The following is a 21,439-nucleotide window of genomic DNA, read 5'->3' on the forward strand; positions in this document are numbered from 1 at the left end:
TAGACATTTTTATATGCTCCAGTTGCTGAAGAGTTTGCTTTTCTTTCATTTTCTTTCAGCTGCAGTTTCCACACCTGCTTACTCATCCCCAGCTAAAAGTTTAGGCGATCCAGGAATAACACCATTGTCTCCATCACATATTGCGGTAAGAAATATAGGATATATGTTGTACAGTGCATTGACATTATTTTCTCCTGCCTGTCCCACCTGTAAGAGCTCAGGACTCCTGACTCCTCAGTCTCCTGGTCATCAGTTACAGAACTCACGGCTTATATACAAAAAGTTAAAGGAGCAATTCCATTAGTTCAGGAAGAAGAGATAAAGTATGAAATCCTGGCTCCGTTGAAGTCAATGGGAGTTTTGTCATTGTCTCCAAGGGGGCCAGAATTCCATCCAAAATATATAAGGACAGATGTAGAGGAAAGTGACGCTCATCTGCATAAGCCAGTCCACTACCACTCTACAAAACAATCCCTTCTGTCCCCACCTTTGTCATTCTCTTGCTGTCTGATCTTGAGCAATCACTGAAATATTCCCCGTTCTCTGAAAAGTGACATATAATGGGATCTCAACACATATGTGTCACACTCTCTGTCCTAGCTCTCTCTCCTTCTCTCATAACAAAGAAAAATAAAACATTTACAATTGCCTAAGGGGAACACCCTAAGAGATCAGAAAAAGTTCCATTAAAGGATGCTGCTTTAGCCTATCTTAACTTCCCCTCCCCTCCTGCTCCACACGCACAAATCACATTCATTTCTTTGACATACTCCCCCCTTATAGCTAAGCCCCAGCTATTGCCAACACAAGTACAGTAGAACCTCAGAGTTACAAACATCTCGTGAATGGAGGTTGTTCATAACTCTGAAATGTTTGCAACTCTGAAAAAATTGTTATGGTTCTTTCAAAAGTTTACGACTGAACATTGGCTTAATACAGCTTTGAAACTTTACCATGCAGAAGAAAATGCTGCTTTTAACCATCTTAATTTCAATGAAACAAGCACAGATACAGTTTCTACCTTGTCAGATCTTTTTTTAAACTTTCCCTTAATTTTTTTAGTAGTTTATGTTGAATACAGTACTGTACTGTATTTTTGTCTCTGCTGCTGCTTGATTGCGTACTTCCAGTTCCTAATGCGTTCGTAACGCTGGTGTTCGTAACTGTGAGGTTCTACTGTAACGCAATGCACATTCTACTGCAGGGGTAGGCAACCTATGGCACGCATGCCGAAGGCAGCACACGAGCTGATTTTCAGTGGCACTCACACTGCCCGGGTCCTGGCCATCAGTCCGGGGGGCTCTGCATTTTAATTTAATTTTAAATGAAGCTTCTTAAACATTTTGAAAACATTATTTACTTTACATACAACAATAGTTTAGTTATATGTTATAGACTTATATAGAGAGACCTTCTAAAAAACATTAAAATGTATTAATGGCACGCAAAACCTTAAATTAGAGTGAATAAATGAAGACTCGGCACACTGCTTCTGAAAGGTTGCTGACCCCTGTTCTACTGTAATGCACTACACATACTACTCACAAAACAGTGGTGCTCAGAACGTGTCACTGCCATTGTAGAATCCCTTTCCCAGCTTCGCCTGGCTTTGTATATCAAGTTCAAAGCTGCTAATACTTACCTTAAGGTTTTTCACAGCTCAGCCCCTGCTTAGATTTCAGTATTCTTTTCCGTGGCCCCACCCTTTGCCTCTTTCTCCTGTCTGTCCTGTGAATGCACAACTTCTGCAAAGCCGTTTAATGGTGCGCCAGTGAAGTGTATAATTTGAGAAATCAAGGATAAGAATCCTCAAAGTTTGAGATTAGTCCTTCATCAGGTCATCCCTGATGTGGCTCTGTTCTGTGTTCTCTGTTGTAAATAGGAATCCCCTGGAGGCAAGGTCTTAGTTATTTACAGCACAGACTACACTGACATTGTTCTGTAAAATGTAAAGGGCTTGTGGGGGAGTGTCAATTTGAAGACTTCAGTAACTCAGACATAGGTTAGGGGTTTGTTATAGAAGTGGATGGGTAAGATTCTGTGGCCTGCTTTGTGCAGGAGGTCAGACTAGATGATCATAATGGTCCCTTCTGACCTTAAAGTCTATGAGTCATTTTCTCGACTAAGAAGGCATAATTTTATAGAAGGGAAGATCAGGTAGCCCATTGTGTGAACTGAGTAACACATTTTCCAGAATGCCCAAACATCATCAGCCCTATGCAGCCAGCAGTGTTTCCGAACAGCTCTCTGAAAATATCCAGATGCCTGATACTCAGTTTACCCACCAAATCTTCATGTTTCTGAACTCCAAGACCTTACTCCTAATCACCAACCTCCAGCAAGTCCTGGCACCTAGGTGGTCCTTGAGGGAGTCAGTTACTAGGAACTAGGGGCTTCAATGAAAGAAGGAATGGTAGGTCTGAATATCTACTGAACATGGAGGCCCCTAAATTGGAATATCTCAAAATAACAGTCTGTTTGCCCATCCCTATTTCAGGTTTAAATCAACAATAATTTTGAAATTGACAATCTAGGTTAGGGCCTGAATTTATTATAATTTGTTAAAATCATTTAATAATATTAAGCAGTACATGTATTCTGCCAAGTTTTAAAGAAAGTCAAAATACTGAATTGGTGGAAGTTGCTGGCTAAGCATCTGAAACCAGGATTTGTTGAAGTGCTAACCCAGCTTTTTGACAGCAATAACCTCCTCTGCAGGCTGAGAGAGAATATTTCCTTCATCGCTGTTTATTCAGCTAGTTCAGTGACTAGTTCATTCAAAGCTAAGAAACCAATTGGGAATTGAAAAAGCTTGTTTTTCTCTTCTAGTATATGAATAAAAACTAAGAGAGGAGGAGATCTACTATCTGAAGGACATTGTGATCAGAAATAATCAGTTAAATTCACTAACTACAGATAATACTTCCTTTGTTTACTAAATCAGCTAGTTTTAAATGCAAAATGTCTTTTGATAAACTTTTTGTCTTATGCAGTCAGATTTTATATAATCCAAAAAATAAAATTCTGGTTTTGTGCATTTTTAATTAAATTTTAATTTCCACCCAAATAGAACTCAACTCAGATCACAAGTAAAAAATCATCATCTAGTAAATAAATAATGCATCATTCACCATTTTCTAACATAATAAAAATGTAAAAATTAAGAATTTGAATAAATGTAGGTTACGCTATCTAACTGCATTAAAGATTGTGTATGGATATAGTGTGTTCTCCTGGTTAGCACGGCATTTCACATACAGGTTATCTTTAGTTGCAAATCAACATGTTTTAACAGTTGCCAGCCAATGGGAATCACCCTTTCTTTAGGAAAATAACTAAAAAATACAAATGCAAAACATGATTAAAATTGATTATTTAAATTAAGGTTTCCTGCTTGTTGATTGAAATCATAATTAAAATTGGTGATTTAAATTGCTTTGATTTAAATCAATCCACCTAGCTGTATTTAAAGCCTCATTTGATAAGAGGCCGAATGTTTCCATGTTTTGTGCATCAGTGAGATGGCTAGTTCTTCATTCCATTTGGCTTTTGATGATGGGTAAGGGGCAAAGGGTGTAGAACGTTTAAATCACAGTTAAGGAACCAAACATCCGTATTGAGACTAAATCTCTCTAAGCTTGTCCCTTTGGACAATTTAGTAAGGTATCATCTGCTGTAGACATTTTGTTAATTATGCTGTAGCTTGCAACTACAGTTTACTGTGACAATTGCCTTGCTCCTTGCAGTCAGCTGTAAAGTGCTGATAAAATTGTTACTGAGAGTAGTACAGTACACGCAAAGGTGATTAGTATAAGAGTAAAAAGCGATACTAGTATAAGAGTGTTTATGTTCTTGTGTGTTGACTATGAATCTCTCAGTGGAAGTTGTGTCATATCCTCTAAGTATTTGCAATGATGGGTTTGCAAAAAAGAGAATACATGGCTGGAACTGGGGCATAAGTGACGAGTGATTTTGGGTGCTCAACTGGCGACACTTTTAAGAGACCTGATTTTCAGAGTGGGGGCTTTAGGAGTACACCTCTACCCCGATAGAACGCAGTCCTCGGGAGCCGAAAAATCTCACCGTGTTATAGGTGAGACCGCGTTACATCGGGGTAGGGAGAGGAACCGCTCTCCCTGAGAGCGCTGCCACTGCTCCACTTCTCCCTCCCTTCCAGGCTTGCCGCGCCAATCAGCTGTTTGGCCTGGCAAGCCTGGAAGCGGGGGAAGCGGAGCGGCGGCGGCACGCTCCGGGGAGGAGGTGGAGATGAGTTGGAGCAGGGAGTGGTTCTTCTGTGCTTCCCATTACTTGCTGCGGCCCTCCTTGGGCCCCCCCGCCCCAGCTCACCTCCGTTCCGCCTCCTCCCACGAGCGTGCGGCAGCTCCACTTCTCCCCCCTCCCTCCCAGGCTTGCCGTGTCAATCAGCTGTTTGGCGTGGCAAGCCTGGGAGGGAGGGAGGAGAAGCGGAGCTGAGCGGTGTGCTCGTGGAGGGGAGGAGGAGGCGGCAGTGGAGCAGAGGTGAGCTGGGGCACGGAGTGGAGATGAGCTGGGGCAGGAAGCGGTTCCTCTGCGCCCCCCCCTTACTTGCTGCGGCCCCCCTACCCCAGCTCACCTCTGCTCTGCCTCCACCTCCTCCCACGAGCGTGCGGCAGCTCCACTTCTCCCCCCTCCCTCCCAGGCTTGCCACGCCAATCACTGGGTAGGGCCGCAGCGCAGAGGAACCGCTTGCAGTAACACAAATTTGGATATAACGAGGTAAAGCAGCCCCGTCCTTCGGAGCACTGCTTTAGCGCATTATATCTGAATTCGCGTTATATAGGACCGCATTATATCAGGGTAGAGGTGTATCTCTGAAGTTAAGCACCAAAATGACTAGTCAGTTTTGAAAATTTAGGACAAGAATTTGTGTGAGTGGTCACCTTCCAGTTTTTTTAAGCTGAACAATCTAATTGATTTTATTACATTTTAAAGGGACACAAACAGACTGTGTCTATAAAGTATTTTGACACCCCTGAAGGGAAGGCACTAATACGTGCAAGGTGCATATATATATTCTGGAGGCGCTGGTTGCAGTTGCATAGTTAAGATTGAATTAAGTTTTGCATTTTGTATACAATACAGTATATTTCCATATCCATGGTGGCAAAATCCATGGCCAAATGGTAGAACTATGTGATAAATGGTAGAAACATACAGTGAGTAAAATTTTATCATGTACCTCGCTTAAACTCTGCTCACTAATCTCTCTGCCAGGATTTATTCCATTAGTCCAGCTCCCTGAGCAGCTTCAAATAGCTGCCTTTTTCTTTAAAAAAAATCAAACTGACACAAAAATATTTCTTCCTATTTCCTACAAAATGACAGTGGCCCAGGGCCCAGAACAAGCAATATTCAGCTTCATACCGGTAAATAGTTAAAGGCCTGATATTTCATAAGTGCATAAAGCTAGGAATGGGGACTGTATGCCAGAGGAAAGGGGAGAATCTTGGTTTTCCTGTGGGACCCTCCACACTTGCTTCTATGGATAGAAAAGCTGTTTAAAGACGTTTTTAGAGATGCTTTCAATTCATTAGTTAAACGTTTTCTCTCCTCTGAGTCCTGAAACTGCTTGTAACTAAGGCCCATGGATTTACAGGCAGAGGGACAGGCAGCAGGATACTAGAATTAGTTCCAATACAATCTCTAGAATGTTTCCAGAATAGGTTTTCCATAAGAGATGCAGCAATAGGTGATACTGTGGTGCAGTATAAAGCTTTACTAGCAGTTATTGTGTTGGCCTGCTGGCTTTCTCCTGGCTTCACCATTTCTGAGCAGTCTTACCAACCCAGACTCACGCTTATATAACTTTTTAAATCTACTCTGTATTCCATGTATGGTATCACTATCATGTATTCCATATATGATACACAGAGGTATAACATGTTTTTCAGTTAATACATTTCTCAAAGTTTGGTAGCTAGCCATGTAGGTCTCAGCTATTACTGGAAGTAAACACGGAAGGATTTCTGATTCATTTGGATTTGTGTGAAAGGTACCAGAATTAACATTTAGTTTGGATGTACATTGCATTTCCATGCCCATTAAGGGATGTAGCCCACTGACATGGTTCTGGAGGACTGCACTTTTCTGCAGGAGACAGATGAATGCTTTGCTGCAGTTCAGAGCCACTGAAAGGTAGGGCAGATTACAATTCCGTCTCTAAACAGTGACTCAAAATCTGTTCTGTTTCTGTTATTTTAACAGAAGGACTCTGATGCAAATGACGCTGTAGAACAGTCATTCCTTGTTGTTGTGGCTATTGATTTTGGCACGACATCCAGTGGCTACGCCTACAGCTTCACCAAGGAGCCAGAATGTATTCATGTAATGAGGTAAGGGCTGCATTGCAGCACTGAGCTGGTGACAGTGTATATTATCTGCAGTTGCTACATCTGAGTTCAGCATGGGTTTGGAATGACTGGATTTGTATACAGCCAACAATGTGAAAACCCCCTTTCATGATGTAAATTTCTCTTATGTCCCTTTCTTATTTTAGTTGCTTTAATAATAAACAAAAAACATGTTCTCTGTGAGTCTTATTGCTCAGGTTTATAAAATGGTGTGAACTAAAGGAAGAATTTGCTGGCTAAGTATACAGAAGCGTTCCGGGAGCAGTTATAACTGTGGAGGTCGTGACTTTCTTATCCACATTAACATAATGAACGATGCATATTTATAAAAGTAATAATGGCATTTCCCAAAGTGCCTAATAGAGAAATCACTGCATATGGGGTGGTGCAAGGCCCTTGTCCTTTTGTCTCATAGCATACAGAATTTGGCAGGTACAAGCTGGCATATCTGCACATCTTATTATTTAGAAACCTTGGGCAAAAATTTCCAAGGTCCCTAAATCCCATTTTCAAAATAGACCTAGATACTAGCAGCTTGTCACTTTTGAAAATGTGACTTAGGCCCTAAGTCACTTAGGGCCATATTTTCCAAGGTGTTCAGCACCCACAGTTGGAGACAGATTTTCAGAAATGTTCAGCTCCCAATTAGGCACCTAAATTAAGAGGCCAGATTTGCAAACATGCTCAGCTGGATGCATTTGAAAATCTGGTCACTAGGCGCTTTTGAAAATTTTACCCCTTATCTCTCCACATTGCAGAATGATGTGGGAGAGAGGGGGTTAAGAGAGCTATGAACAATGATGGTTACTGCTAAGGGTGTCCTTAAATATTTTCAAACTGAAGAGAAGCATTTAAGATGAAATACCATTGCTTTATAATGCTCTAATTAAATTTTAAGTAATGGTGCAGTTTGCAGTTCTGAGCAGTAGGTGTACCCTAACTGAAATAAGTAGGAGAAAGTTGTACATATTCATTTAAAGGGGCAAAGTTTACCTCTCCTAGCATCTCAGTAGGAGGAAGTGGACAGAGAGAGAGAAGGTTCTACCAGGGAAGCAGAGTGGCTATGACCCTCCATGATCAGCAGCAAGGAATCAACCAGTTGCAGTGACCATTGAACACTACAACTGACTTAAAAGTGGGAAAAGTCTATAAAAATAAGACACACCTTAAGATGCCCCTTCTGCCAGAGGTGCAGGGAGGCAAATGGCATAAAGCTAGCTATGCCAGGGACTCCCCAATATCCCTGGACTCCCTCTTCCCCTGTTATGGCAGCTTTCCATCTGGAGCAGGGCAAAGAGGATTTGGTCTTCTCCGTCTAATGGTGCATCCGTAAGTCAAGTAATGTAGATGTCTAACGTATGGCCGCTTACCTAAATTATGCTTGTATACAGTTGTGCACACAACATTTTTTTGACTGCAGTTATTTGCACCCACAAATTGTTGGTTCAAAAACAGAGGCCAGTGTTTGAAGATTTGGGCCATTTAAATTTATTACTTTTTATTTATTTATTTATTTTGCCATAAACCCCTGGTAATGTAATGTTAAGGTTGTTAAGCACTCAAAAGTCAGAAAATGCGAAAGTGAAGCTTAACTCTACCACTTATATGCATGTATGCATACAAAATAGGTATTAGTTACGTGATTACATATTGTTTCTCAAATAATATAATGCAATACAGCTTTTCCCCCTACAAATTTGATACGTATGCGTCTAATAATGTGATCACAAATATAAAGACTACTGTGATGGATGCACAAAAGGAAAAGAGCCCTGGAAAATGAGTTCCTTAGGAAAAGTTTTGTGTTTTCTTTTTTCATTTTCCATAATTCAAAATTGACTTCAGTCTGACTAAAACTATCTTTCTTTAAAGAAAAGAAAAGGTAAATTGTATCCTTGTGCAGAGACCAAATTATGGGACATTTGAGCTCTAAAGGTGAATGGTTTGGAAAGTTGAGTGTATGAGAATATTAACTATAGCAATCACTTTTGGCATGAGGCAACTTACTATTCATCCTTCTGGAAATCTGAAAATTGGAGTAGAAAGGGCTACTAACCAAATGTGACAAGCAGTGAAGCTATCTGCAGACAGTCCTGATTGTGCACTCAACATCTGTGGTCAGTTTGTAAAAAGCCTTTCTGCCCCATTCATCAATGGTCCTTCAAGAAACCCCACAGTGCAATTCATGAGAAGGTACTTGGTGCTACCAGTTGGGGACAGGTAGATACCAAGGATCAGAGAGAGGTATGGGAGGCAGACTTGGACCCATATTTAGTAGTAAGTTTGCATATCCATTTTTGACAGTAAAATTAGTTTTAAAATGAAAAATTAATTTCTTAATTTTAATTGTTAAAATAGGGGAAATGACATTTCTGAGATTGTACTTTAGTGATCCCAAACTGTGCTAACTACAGGGCCATTCTTACAAAGCCATAGCACAGTGGTGCCTGCAGCCCACTGCTGTTTAGCATCTTTAACTAAGTCTGTAACATACTGTGGACATTTTAGGTAGTGACACCATCCAAACTTTTAGGCCCAACATTTTTTGGCCTGTTGTATCTTAAGTCCTCAACCTGCATTTGGATCCACACCCTGTACTTGTGCAGAACCTAGTTAAAAGCATAGGGCTCCATACAGCTGCAGAGGTCTGCCAGTGCAGATGTTATTGCAGTGTTAGACAATTAAAAAGTAGTTGCTGTACAATTGATGGAAGATACTCTTCAAATCCTAAATATCACTTTACCACTCACTTGCTGAGAAATTATTTTGTATAGAACCTAGAGAAAACCAATGCCAACCAAGGGAACAACATGCTGTTATAGTGACATGGATCTGTGTAGACATTATGTTACATGCTAGTGCAAACAAAGAATAAAAGAAGAAGCCATGTTTCTTTCAAGCTAGAAAGAACAAATTTAAAAGTTTACCAAATTGGAAGGACAAAATTTGAAGGACAATAAATGTGGTTGTGGCATAACTAGCATTTTAACAACAAGAACACTTACAAAAATTACTGACTCGGTGCTTTCACCCATGAAGTTCTGACCAGAAAGTGCATGAAATATGCTCTTGCCAGTAACTTACTTCTATAGATTTCTACTTGCATTGACTCTTAATTACTCTAGAGAATCTGGGGGAAAGTGTTTCATGATCCCGTTCCAGCTATAACATGTTTATGAAATTATGAAGTTCAGTGAAAAAACGTAATTTTAAAAGGTTAAGAAGTTTGACAACCAGTAGTTCAGAGGGTATTAAGAAGCTCAAAATATTTACATAATTAGGGTTACAAGTAGTATAATTTACAAATATTTGAGCACAGGAAATGTCACTTCCAACTGAACTATTCTTGAGAATGTTTACATTAAAATGTAACGCACCAGTGATACATTGTGCTCTTTCCTTGCTAAGATATCTTGGTTCTCTGCCTGTCTAACATTGATCCCTTCCAGACACTTGGATTTCTGGCTACCTTCTATAACAAAGCTGCTTTTCTGTGAAATGTCTCAAAGTAGTATCATTTTGACTTTCAACTAAAAATTCCTCCTTTGGTACAAGAGCAGACCACGTTTCAATGATATAGATTACTAGGTTACTGGATCTCAGCAGAATTGTGGCATGCTATATGCATGGAAAATATAATCGGCAGGCAAACCAAAATGATCATTTTGACTCCAGTTGTTATTTGTTGTGAGCCCCAATACTTGCAAACAAAGAAAAACTTTTAGGCACTGATCCAGCAAAGCACTTAAAGCATGTGCTTAATTTAAGATGTAAGTAGTCCCACTGACTTCAGTGCTTCAAATCCAGCATGTGCTTAAGTGCTTTGCTAGATCAGAGTCTAATTTACTTTGATTGCATAGTTTTAGTTTTGGTTTTACCAGTTACAATACTTCATGCCTGTAAAGTCCTGTTAATTCCTCAGTGTTTCTGTCGAGATATTTGTAAGGTCCTTACCTTAGCAAGCTCCCATTATAGGCTTCCACAGAGCCAGAAATTTCCTTAGTGACTCAGTGGCAGAATCATGAGTAGAACACAGGTAACCTAACTCAGTCCCCGGGATCACAGCTTCTCTTCCCTAAAAGAGAACAGATGCCATAAGAGTCTTTTTAAAGGCCTGTATTATTATTAAAATTAAAGTCAAACTTCCCATTATATTTATTTATTGCCTCTTGTATGTCTGAGCAGAGATGTAAATTGAGATTTTTAAAGCTGCCTGAGGGATTTGGAGGCCAGATTTCCATTAGAAACTATTGGGAATTGGGCATTTAAATCACGTAGGTTGCTTTGGAAATCTCAGCTATAATATGGAGTGGCATGCTGGGCTGCCAGTTTAGCTGCAGCTTAAGTGAATTCAATCCAGAAAGAGGCATAATGTACCTGTCCATAAAGAAAATAAACAGGACCATCATTATCTAGCTCCTGAGTACATTTTCTATTAATGGAACTTTCCAGAAATGACTCAGAATGAATTTTTGAGGATTCCCTCTCAAAATAACTGTTCTGCTTCCCTGGACTTATATCTGGTGTGTGGGACTTTAACATTTTGGTTGAACACTCTTTTCTGTTCATTTGGTCTACATCCCAGTGTTGGATTCTTCTCTCTTCTATTACCTCAGAGATTGGAGTCTTTTGCCTCCTTTAACATGAGACCCAAGATTTTGAAGTTCATCAGATAAGCCCCAAGTGGCAAGTCACAAAAGATAAAATGAAAAATCAGAGCAGATCTTTTAAGGTGGGGGGAGGAGGTCTATGGTTCAGGCCCTGGGCTGGGGCAGGGGATTGGAGTGCAGGGAGCAGGCTCTTAGAGGGAGTTTGGGTGCAGAAAGGGTGAGAGGTTGGGCTCTGAGAGTTTGGGTGGGGGAGGGGGTCTGGGGTGCAGGCTCTGGGATGGAGTTTGGGTGCTGGGTGCAGGCTCCGGGCTGGGGCAGGGAGTGGGGGTGCAGGAGCGGGTGAGGGGTGCAGGCTCTGGGTGGGAGTTTGGGGGTGGGAGGGAGGGTGTGGGAGCACCCAGGGGCAGAAGGTGGGGCCGAGGGAGAGATCCAGCCTTAAACATTGCTGGAGCCAAGCCCCAGCCCAGGAATATTCCTAGTGCCCAGGCACCACGGTCCCATAGAACTCACCACCTCTGAACAGAAATTCCCTTTAAATTGTTCCTCTAAGTGGCTGGGTGCTGATGTAGTGCCAGGCACAGGAACTGAGAGCAAGAAAACTGTCTCTCTTGTGCTCTCACTGCTCCCTAAAGCTGACCAGCCTGGTCAGACAGTCTAGTCTGGTGCTTGATGGATGAGGAGAAGAAGAAAGGCAGAGAGACAATTGTAGAAGAGAGGCTTAGTCAGAAGCATTTGCACTCCCTGCTGCATAACATTGACACACAGTGCTGCTGATTCTTCTGAGAGGGAGAGGCCTTCTTTACATAACCATAAAATTACACAGAAAACAATAATATTATGGTCACAAAGTCATGCACTCAAAAATTAGGAAATGCCAGAAATAAGATTGCTTGTGCAACCTCAAACTGGACTCCTTGTGTATATGCATTATGCTTATGACTGCTTGAAAATTTGCCACTTAAACTTTTTTTTGACTGAAAATTGAGTGTTTAGCTAAACTAAATCCAAAATATTTCTTCTCAAAACCAGAACAGTTTGGAATTGTCATCTCAGTGCCTCATGGAAGTTGTTTGGGTGTCTTATGCCTCCAATCTCCTCTATGGGCTGTTTCCCAGATAGATTACATCTCCCACAATGCATCATGTCCAGAGACTCCCATCATGCACTATGGCAACTCTGCAAGAGGGGACACTGCGGTGCATCCTGAGGGAACATAGCTTGGCCAGGGAGCCAAGGCACCTGAAAATACAACTCTTGTGAGGCCCCACAGCTGCTTGCTTCCCTTCCACCCACCCCCCAAAAAAGTCAAAATTGTCTACAGGGGAAAATACCTTATTTTTCAACCAGCTCTAATTATGATGCAGTCTTTTATTACATGATCGCATACTGTTTACCCACAGGTTCCCTGCCTCATTCAGTGCACAGGGTATACACTACTCATATATCGGTAGTTATTCAGTACTTCTTTTTATCCTCTTCAGTCAGTTTGTGGCCCCATACCTTGTTTTCCACACACCATCCAAATCTGCACCGAATATAAAACTATTAATTTCCTTGTGGGTAAGGGTACGATTCTGTCACGGAGGTCACAGATTCCGTGACTTTCCGGGATCGACATGACTTCATTGGGGTAGGGCTGGAGCAGCTCTCAGCCCTGGGGCCACCAGAGTAGCAGCTAGGATTGGGTCAGCCCCCTGAAGCCAGGGGCGAATCTAGACATTTCGCCGCCCCAAGCAGGGCGGCGTGCCGCGGGGGGCGCTCTGCCGGTTGCCGGGAGGGCGGCAGGCGGCTCCGGTGGACCTCCCGCAGGCGTGCCTGCGGAGGGTCCGCTGGTCCCGCGGCTTTGGTGGACCTCCCGCAGGCATGCCTGTGGGAGGTCCACCGGAGCCGCCTGCTGCCCTACCGGCGACCGGCAGAGCGCCCCCCGCAGCATGCCGCCTCAAGCGCTTGCTTGGCGTGCTGGGGCCTGGAGCCGCCCCTGCCTGAAGCTGCTGGCAGTCAGCCCCAGGGTCATCCAAGCAGTTGGCTGGCAGTCAGATCCAGAGGCGCTGAAGCAGTGGCCCCCAGGACTGAAGCACTGGCTGGGGTTGGGTCAGCCCCTGCGGCAGGAGCAGCAGTGGGGCTGGGGCAGCTGCTGGAGGTCAGCTCCTGGCAGTGCTCTGACTGTTAGATGTCTTCCCCGCTCAAGAGTATTTTTAGTAAAAGTCAGGGACAGGACAGGCTTCCATGAATTTTTGTTTATTGTCCGCAACCTGTCGCTGACTTTTACTAAAAATACTCGTGACAGAATCTTAACCTTAATCATAGGCTTTTCTGTGTTGTTTTCACCATGATATGTGGGTGCTTTAGAAATATTAATGAATTTATCTTCACAACCCCCTGGGAGGTAGGGATTTATTATTATGCTAATTTTGCAGCTGGACAACTGAGGCACAGAGAGGAAGGCTAACATTGTTTACACTCATTTTGGATGCCCAAATTGAGATGCTGAGGGTGTTATTTTTCAGAATATTTAGCATTTTTATAGCACATTCTGCTTAAAACATGGCTCCCATTAACTCCAGTCGCAGCTGTGAGTGCTCAGCTCTTCTGTAAATATGCCCCCTAAGGTTTCAAACAAGGTACCCAGAAAATGAGGAACACACAATCAGTGGCCAGCTGTGAAAAGTTTGTTTTAATTGACTTGTCCAGTATCACAAAATAACTCTATGGTAGAGGCAGGGATAGAATCCAATTCTCCATAGTGGCATTTGACTGGATGGGATTTCCTTGATGGGGTCTTCTGGAATGGTAGTAAATGGTCATGCATTTAAAGGCTATATTATAATGCATATTGACAAGGGGGCTGATTTAAGATTGCCTGGGCAACAACAACTTTGCCATTTCCTGACTTTTGAGTGCTTGGCTTTGCAACCTTAATGTTCTTTTGTAGTGTTTTCTTTTAATATAATAAATATTTAATTTGTTCATTATATTATTGACTTTCAGTGATCTTGATACTGTTGTCCCCTTGTTACTCCCGTGTAGCTCACATTATGGGAGTGTTAGACCCATCAAGGGAAGGATATAACTATACTGTTGAAAATTTCATGACCATGTATGAAGACTGTTAAAAGTCTGGAACAAAGTTTTCTTGGATGTGAATAAACATTCACTTTTGGCCTAAAGAGGATTCAAATCCAAGTCTGCTCATGTGAAATTCTTGTGTGTAACCCACTGCCAGCTTGCTTACACAATTCACTAATAAGCATATCATTATGAATGTTAATTATCACTAGTTTGAAGCTGGTTCACCTTTTTCATAGGAGATGGGAAGGTGGAGATCCTGGTGTATCCAATCAGAAGACTCCAACTACTATCCTCTTAACGCCAGAAAGAAAGTTTCATAGCTTTGGTTATGCAGCAAGAGATTTCTACCATGACCTGGATCCCAATGAATCCAAGCATTGGTTATATTTTGAAAAGTTTAAGATGAAGCTACACACCACTGGTGTAAGTAATAATTGAGCTCTGCTTCGATGGTTTTGTATTTGTAACTAAACATATTTTTATATTGGCCATGCCAGTTATCTTTAGAAATAATGAGCCAGGCATGGAGCACCAGCATTCATACTTGTACAAAAAAATTGATTTGTTTATTAAGTGAAGCTTGTAATGTAAAGCCTACTGCTTTATTTTGCTTCCCTCTGCCAGCAACAAACATTCTTCAACATTTTTATTAATGCCATTCTAAACCTTGGCAGTTGCCTCTCCTGGACCATCCTGTCCTGTCTGGTTTTTTTGAGTGAAATTCACCCCTGAGCAGAGAGCCTAAGACCTATGTACCACTGAAGCCCTATTCTGAGGGTGTAAGAGGAACTTAAGAGCTACACAGCTGTAAGGGTGACCCTCTGCATGGGAGTGAATTCACCTTTAATACTTGGTGGTATATTCCAAAAGGAAGACGTTACTATTTGACTGTACTCCCAATTATTATACTCTGACTTTAAATCTTAAAATAACTATTCTAGAGTTCTGGGGTTGGTCAATACTTTCTTTTCCAGTTTCACGTCTTGGTAGGAATTCAAAAGATATGATTGTTTTCACCCTTACCTTGGGCTTCATTTTTTGCATGCAGTTTCATGGCTGCAATGCAATTTATGCAAATGAGATATTTAAATATCCACATACCAAGCTCTGCCTACAACTATTTGTAGCCACAACTGATAGGTACAAAAAACCTGGCTTGTAACAAACAGCAAAATATCACAATCCAGGAAATCCCTATGGTTGGTTAGATCCTCTCCAAAAGAAAACCAGGAAAAAAACCAAAACAATGTATGTCAGTTTTCCTAAGCTGGTGGGTCCCAGTAAGCTGAATTCCCTTCCCTCAAGCAGTGGGAAATGAATTTAACATTTACCTCTTATTTTCTTCCTTTAGAATCTCACCATGGAAACAGATCTGACAGCTGCAAATGGGAAAAAAGTCAAAGCACTTGAAATATTTGCTTACGCCCTGCAGTTCTTTAAGGAACAGGCATTAAAGGTAGGGAAAATACTTCCTTTATCCAGCTCTCTATATTTATAACTAGCACAAATGCTGGCCCAACAATTTTAACTGTGCTTCAGCCTCCAGCAGTGTTTGATGTAAACAAAGTGGGGCAGCTGTAGGAAATCCAGGAAAGTTGGGGACTGTGAAAGGTCCTGGATAGCCGTAAGTGATTTCCTTCCTCACAGAGAGAACAAGAGGATGTATCGGTATCACCACAATGCAGAGACTGAATGTTCTCTTAATGGAATGATGCTTTTCTACCTATTATTATCTCGTCAAGGAAAATCTTCTTGTATTTGGCATTTGCCTGAATAAAATGTGATTAAAAATCTGAATACGGGAAACTCAGCACTTGGCACTATCTGTATATGTAACTCTCCAGAAGTAATACATCTGAGAGCCTCTTTTGGTTCTGTTCATTGTGATTCTCCTGCTGCTGGGGCATTCCATGTTCTGTACTCGTTTAAATGCTCTCTCCTGTCTAAGAGATTGTACTCTAACTTCTTAGGGCTATAAATCCTGCTGATCTTTGTTCACACAAAATTCCAGTTACCTGCAGTGAGTAGTCAGAAGCAAGTCAAATTAGCAGGATTCGTTCCTTAATAGAGATGAATTTCCAAAGCTTTACTAGCTTTTAGCTGTATGATTCTTAGAGTCTCTGTGCACCCTTTGGGTGAAATTCACCCCTATACAGATGCTCAAGTCCCCTATTTTGGAGGCGTATGTGGTGCCTTGACTTTGTTCCAGTTCTCTACATGGGGAAGACTTCACCCAGTTGTGAACAGAAAGCAGATGTTGTTTTTTGTCCCTTATAGAGAATGTTTGTGTATAAAAAATCTCACCAGCATTAGGGAGATACCGTATAAGCAACATCTGTTATAACTTATTCTAGTGTCTTGCCTCCCCTGCATCACTTCCTCTTCAAATGTAAGTGCCCACCCTTTATGTTTTTGCTTTTTCTAATAACATGGCTGATGTTTATAGATAAGAGAGATGAAAGTGGTCTGGTTTCTTTGCAATAAAGAAAACAAAATTCCTAACATGAGCCTCACCAATTAGAGAGAATGGAATTGTATTCTCCCCTAACACATACTGAAAAACTGCAAATTTCACACTTCCTGTAAAGTGCTTCCTAGCTGATGGTGAGGAGCTATACAGCATGTATTGTCCTACAAAAGACATTACTTAGGTAAACAATTCATGCTACTGTAACCTTTTCTTGGGGTGCCCAAGACTGTGAGTTACTTTGTCAGCCTCCTGTCTCTGCGAGAGAGAGAGAGAGAGAGAGTTGCTTGTGCTTCACTAGGTGTCAGTTCCCTAACACCACCAGTGTGTTAACCACCCAGACAATCTCTCCCGGGCTCTGCCAGCCCTTACTTTGCATTATAGGTAATAATCAGTGCACTTTAACCCCTCTGAAAGCATCTTCTGTAGTATCCAGCCCGTCACAGAAATTACCAGGTTTGCTGTCCCGAGGGGAACAGTATACCCACAGCTTGGCTGGTACAACTCAGGATCATGAAGTAAGAGCTGAATTCTGGACTCACAAAAACCACTGCAATCTGTATAGGGATTTCTAGGGAAGAATTTGTCCCTAAAGCTCCATTCAGGCAAGTATCACTTAAATAGCCTCATTGTTAGATAGTTAACCTACTTTTTTTTTTGAATGAGATTCATTTATTCTCTTTGATTGTTATCTCTCTTCTTTATGGCTGCTGTGAGAGAAGACACCAGCCTACCCTTACATTTTCAAAGCCATATTTAGAACTCCAACTACTTCGCTTTGCTTTGACCCCACACGCAAATGTTAATGAGTCACAGAGCTGAAACCATACACAGCTTTGGGAAATTCCGAGGCAAATGTGCATATTCTGGGGCACCGCACGCAGTGACATGTACAGTTTTGCTCCGTTGCATCCTCTGGACTTGAACTGGTATAAATAAGCAGAGTTCTGTGATATGACGTTCTGCATATATGTGTAAAATAATCAGTATAAATGGACCATTACTTTGCGAGTATAATAATCGGATCAAACAAAGTGTCCTGGGGATATCAGGTCTCTGCTTTTTTGCCACAAGTTTTGAATTGTATTGTAGCTAAGCAAACACAATGCCTTGGGGAATTGCATATAGAAAAATGTTTTACATTCTAAAGGAGGTTGTTGTTTACCCTGTTTGGATGGAGGTTTAAATAGGACATATAATAACAACATTTTACTTGGAACCTTTCCCAAAACAGGTCACAAATATTCCCTCACCTGCAAATGGACTACAAGCTCTTTAAAAAAAAATGCTACTATTAAATGTTTGCTCAAAAGTAAAAATTTTTCAAGCCATCAACAGTCAAATGTTTTCAGATTTTTAGTAAGAGGAAATTACATTTGATTCTGTTTTTAAAAAATGGATTGATTTAAAGATGGGCAATGTATAAAGCAGCCATTGACAAATTCAGATTGTAAAATACGAGGTTTGTCAGTGCTTCAGCAAATAATTTGCCGTACATTGATCAGGGTGAAAGTGGGAATTCTTTAAAGTGTCTGCAAAGACCAGACTTTTACCATTAACATACATAAATACGCTATTACGTTCAGCAAAACCTGAACTCCTCGTTGGAAAAACGAACTCTTCCTGTTCCGTGTTAAGAAACGGCAGCAACCCTTTCCATGGGCCTCCTGGAGAAGGCTAGTGTTGGGATTGTGAGCATTCTTGAAATGTTGGCTAGTGATTTAAACATTCTGACTTGTAATGTAGACATAACATTAAAAAAATTATGAAAAGGGGAAGTTACCTTCGCCGGAGCCAGCTGAAAACGATATATACTTGTAAAACAGCTGGTGTCAATTTTACATCGGTCTCTGTGTTTTCATTTGGTTTAGGAGCTCAGTGACCAAGCTGGCTCAGAGTTTGAAAACTTTGAGGTAAGATGGGTCATTACAGTGCCTGCTATTTGGAAACAGCCCGCAAAGCAGTTTATGAGACAAGCCGCATACAAGGTAAGACTGTGAAATGAGAGAGAAGTAATAACCCCCTTAAATCCCTAGTAATTAGACTCACTCTAAAACATTTGTTCAGTATCACTAGCAAGAATGTATTCTACATAAAAGCAGGCCAGAGAGTAATGAAATGGACTGGGTTAGAAACACTGGAGGGCTGAGGCGCCCAAAAGCAGTATGTATCAAGTGGTATGTTTTCACCCTAGTAGATGCCTGAGCTATTTATCTAGATTCCTATTTTGGCACCCATCATTGCAGCCTCTGATCTTTCAGTCATTCTGTGCCCAGGACTCCCACTGAACTCAGTGAGAGCTCTGCATATGGAACAGATGCAGAATTGAGGCCCAAGAACCAGACAATTTAAATACTAGTCACAGCTTTTTCTTAACTGTCAACACCGGCATCGTAACTAAAAAAATAAAGTAAGAAGAGGGAGAGCAGAAATCCTCCTCTGTGGAATTATTTCCCCTTTGCCCATATTCCCACAATAGGAATGATCTGGACAGCCTGGAGAGAAAATTAAATGCAGATACGAATTTCACTTCAGAAACAGATTATGTGCATTTAAAATACCCTGAAATCCTTTTAGAAAATTCATACAGTGTCTATCTGTCCTTTTATTTCAGACTCAGTTTGTGTCTTTGCTATGTTAGATGTACATATCCTTTTTTTCATTAGGATACAGGGGTGCTGGAACAATTATATAGTGGGGGTGCTGAGAGTCATTGAACCAAACTGTAAACCCTGTATATGATGGAAACCATTTCAAGCCAGGGAGAGCTGCTGCACACCTAGTTCCAGCATCTATATTTGGATCTTCATTTTGTATTTAATTTTTCTGGCCATTAAGAATTACATGTCCCAATGACAGCCTTGCCAGTTTAAGATCACTAGGGGTACACACGTAACCCCCCAAAGCATTACAGGGAGGCACCCAAGTTTTTTGGACTCTGTTCTTCCTATCTCTAATGTTGAGCACCATTTTTCTTAACAGTCTTTATTGTGGGATTGCTAATCATAGTGCCAGAAGCAAAACACACTTAAAGTTCTGATGGAAGGACACAGTTATAGGTAAATCCGAAACACTAGAGACCCATCTGTTATCTATGTATATTGTTGTCTGCCTGCTGTCTATGTGCATGTGTCTTCATGAAATGGGAGCTATGTAAGAAGGAAAGAGTAGCTCTATTGACATTTCTCATTTGTGGCACAGTGGAATATTGTTGAATAGTGTCTGTGTCTGTGACTGTGGTTTTTTTTTATCAGCAAGCTTGATAAATAGTGAGGACTGATAGGACTTTAAATGAGGATGTGTGTTCAGCTGAAGAAAAATGAAAAGAAATGGAGAAATAATTGAATGTATCCTTAAAACATAAATTGACTCTTTAAACATGGAAATAGAACAACAAACGAAGAAAACTGATTCTTCTGCTTTGTAACTGTCTTGCAGTCTTAAATATTCCGACTGTCAGATCCACCCTGTTGCTCAAACCAATACTTGCAATGGTTTGTTTGTTTGTTTTTTAAATAAGCCTTTGCTACTTAATATTGAAACATGCAAGTATCTTAAAAATGAGGATTTGCTGCCACAAGAGTAACATGAGTAATAAGAGAAATAAGTAGAGGAAAGTTTGAAGAGGCAACAAATGATCACTTTGTAATTGGAAATACTCTGCACTTTAGTTAGTCTAATATGGTGTGATGGTGGCTCACAAGGAGCAGGGGCAGGTGGTATAACAGAAGAAGTCTGAATATCTTGGGCAAAGAATAACCATATGAAGTCATTACCTCATAGCATGCAGTTTTGTAAGACAAAGTATTGAAAATAATTTTGCAGTCTGTGGTAAAGGGCTTTTCTGCCCATCTCAAATGGGTTTCCAAGCTGAAGCTAAATATCCCCTGGAACAGTGAAAAAGGAGTAGAGGATATAACTCTGCTATGCCATGTCCAATATGTGTCATAGAGATCCCCCTATTTCCCTGCCTCTGTTTATTCTCTCTTACCCGAAGATTATGCAGTATAGTGATATGATTATGCATTAAGGGGATTTATGGGCCCAATGCTGCTGCAACTGAAATCAGCAAAGTTCGTAATTAGCTCAAGGGTAGCAGGGCTAGGCCTGAGCATGGGAGTAACATGAAATAGGGTTTCTCAGGACTTTGAAAATCTTATGCTATGTATGCCAGAAAGAGGTCTTCCTGTTGCAGTACAGTAAAGGCCTCTCTGATGAAAAGATGAAAGCTATCCAAACTATTTAATAGCATTTATGGTAAATTTCATGAAGTGCATTGTGTGTAATTAAATAAGGTGCCACAAGTACTCCTGTTCTTTTTGCAAATCTGCTAGCAGTTTGTTGCTGTAATATGTTGCTTTGAGTGGCACTTGTAACTTCTGACTGTGCCCCTTCATACAAATGAAATTTTGAGTGCAGTAGCCTATTTATCAGGAGACTTTAATATTTCTAGTCAGGTGTCTCTTTTTAGTAGTGGCATTCTTCCAGCTCATGTTTCACTACAACTTCTTCAGGCGCACTAAAGGAGTGGAACTGCAGACTGGATTTCTTTAACATGCCAGTAGAAATAAGGCTTAGGGAATGGGTTGGGTGTGACAGGAATATGTGAATGCTGAAGCTGTAAAGTAAGGAAGTAAAGCACAGTATGTGAAATATGATCAGTGCAGGGCAAACTAGCCTGCAGATTTATAATCAGTTAACTGAGCAGTTATTTAGTGATGTTGTAAACATTTTTTCATTGTAGGTTCTATGAATCTCGATACTGTGTATTCGAGTCTCTCAAAATAGATTTGTAGTTTGATGACAGATAACAGGGAATGGAATAAATTACATGCTTAGCTCATATAAATATAGAGAGAGGAAGTCTGACTAAGCACAGAGCCAGGAATTCCAGTGGGTTAACT

General features: G+C 41.0%; 1 protein-coding gene across 1 annotated transcript in view; it reads left to right on the forward strand.

Moving 5' to 3' along the window:
- Positions 1 to 21,439, forward strand: part of HSPA12A (heat shock protein family A (Hsp70) member 12A) — a 76,571-nt gene that overhangs the window by 24,750 nt on the left and 30,382 nt on the right. Inside the window, exons 2-6 of the mRNA XM_045025221.1 lie at positions 60 to 145; positions 6,244 to 6,371; positions 14,305 to 14,491; positions 15,420 to 15,524; positions 18,407 to 18,523. Coding sequence (XP_044881156.1) covers positions 60 to 145; positions 6,244 to 6,371; positions 14,305 to 14,491; positions 15,420 to 15,524; positions 18,407 to 18,523 — 623 coding nt within the window. The remainder of the gene's footprint in view (positions 1 to 59; positions 146 to 6,243; positions 6,372 to 14,304; positions 14,492 to 15,419; positions 15,525 to 18,406; positions 18,524 to 21,439) is intronic.

Source organism: Mauremys mutica, chromosome 7, assembly GCF_020497125.1.
Source record: "Mauremys mutica isolate MM-2020 ecotype Southern chromosome 7, ASM2049712v1, whole genome shotgun sequence".
Taxonomy (NCBI): Eukaryota; Metazoa; Chordata; order Testudines; family Geoemydidae; genus Mauremys; species Mauremys mutica.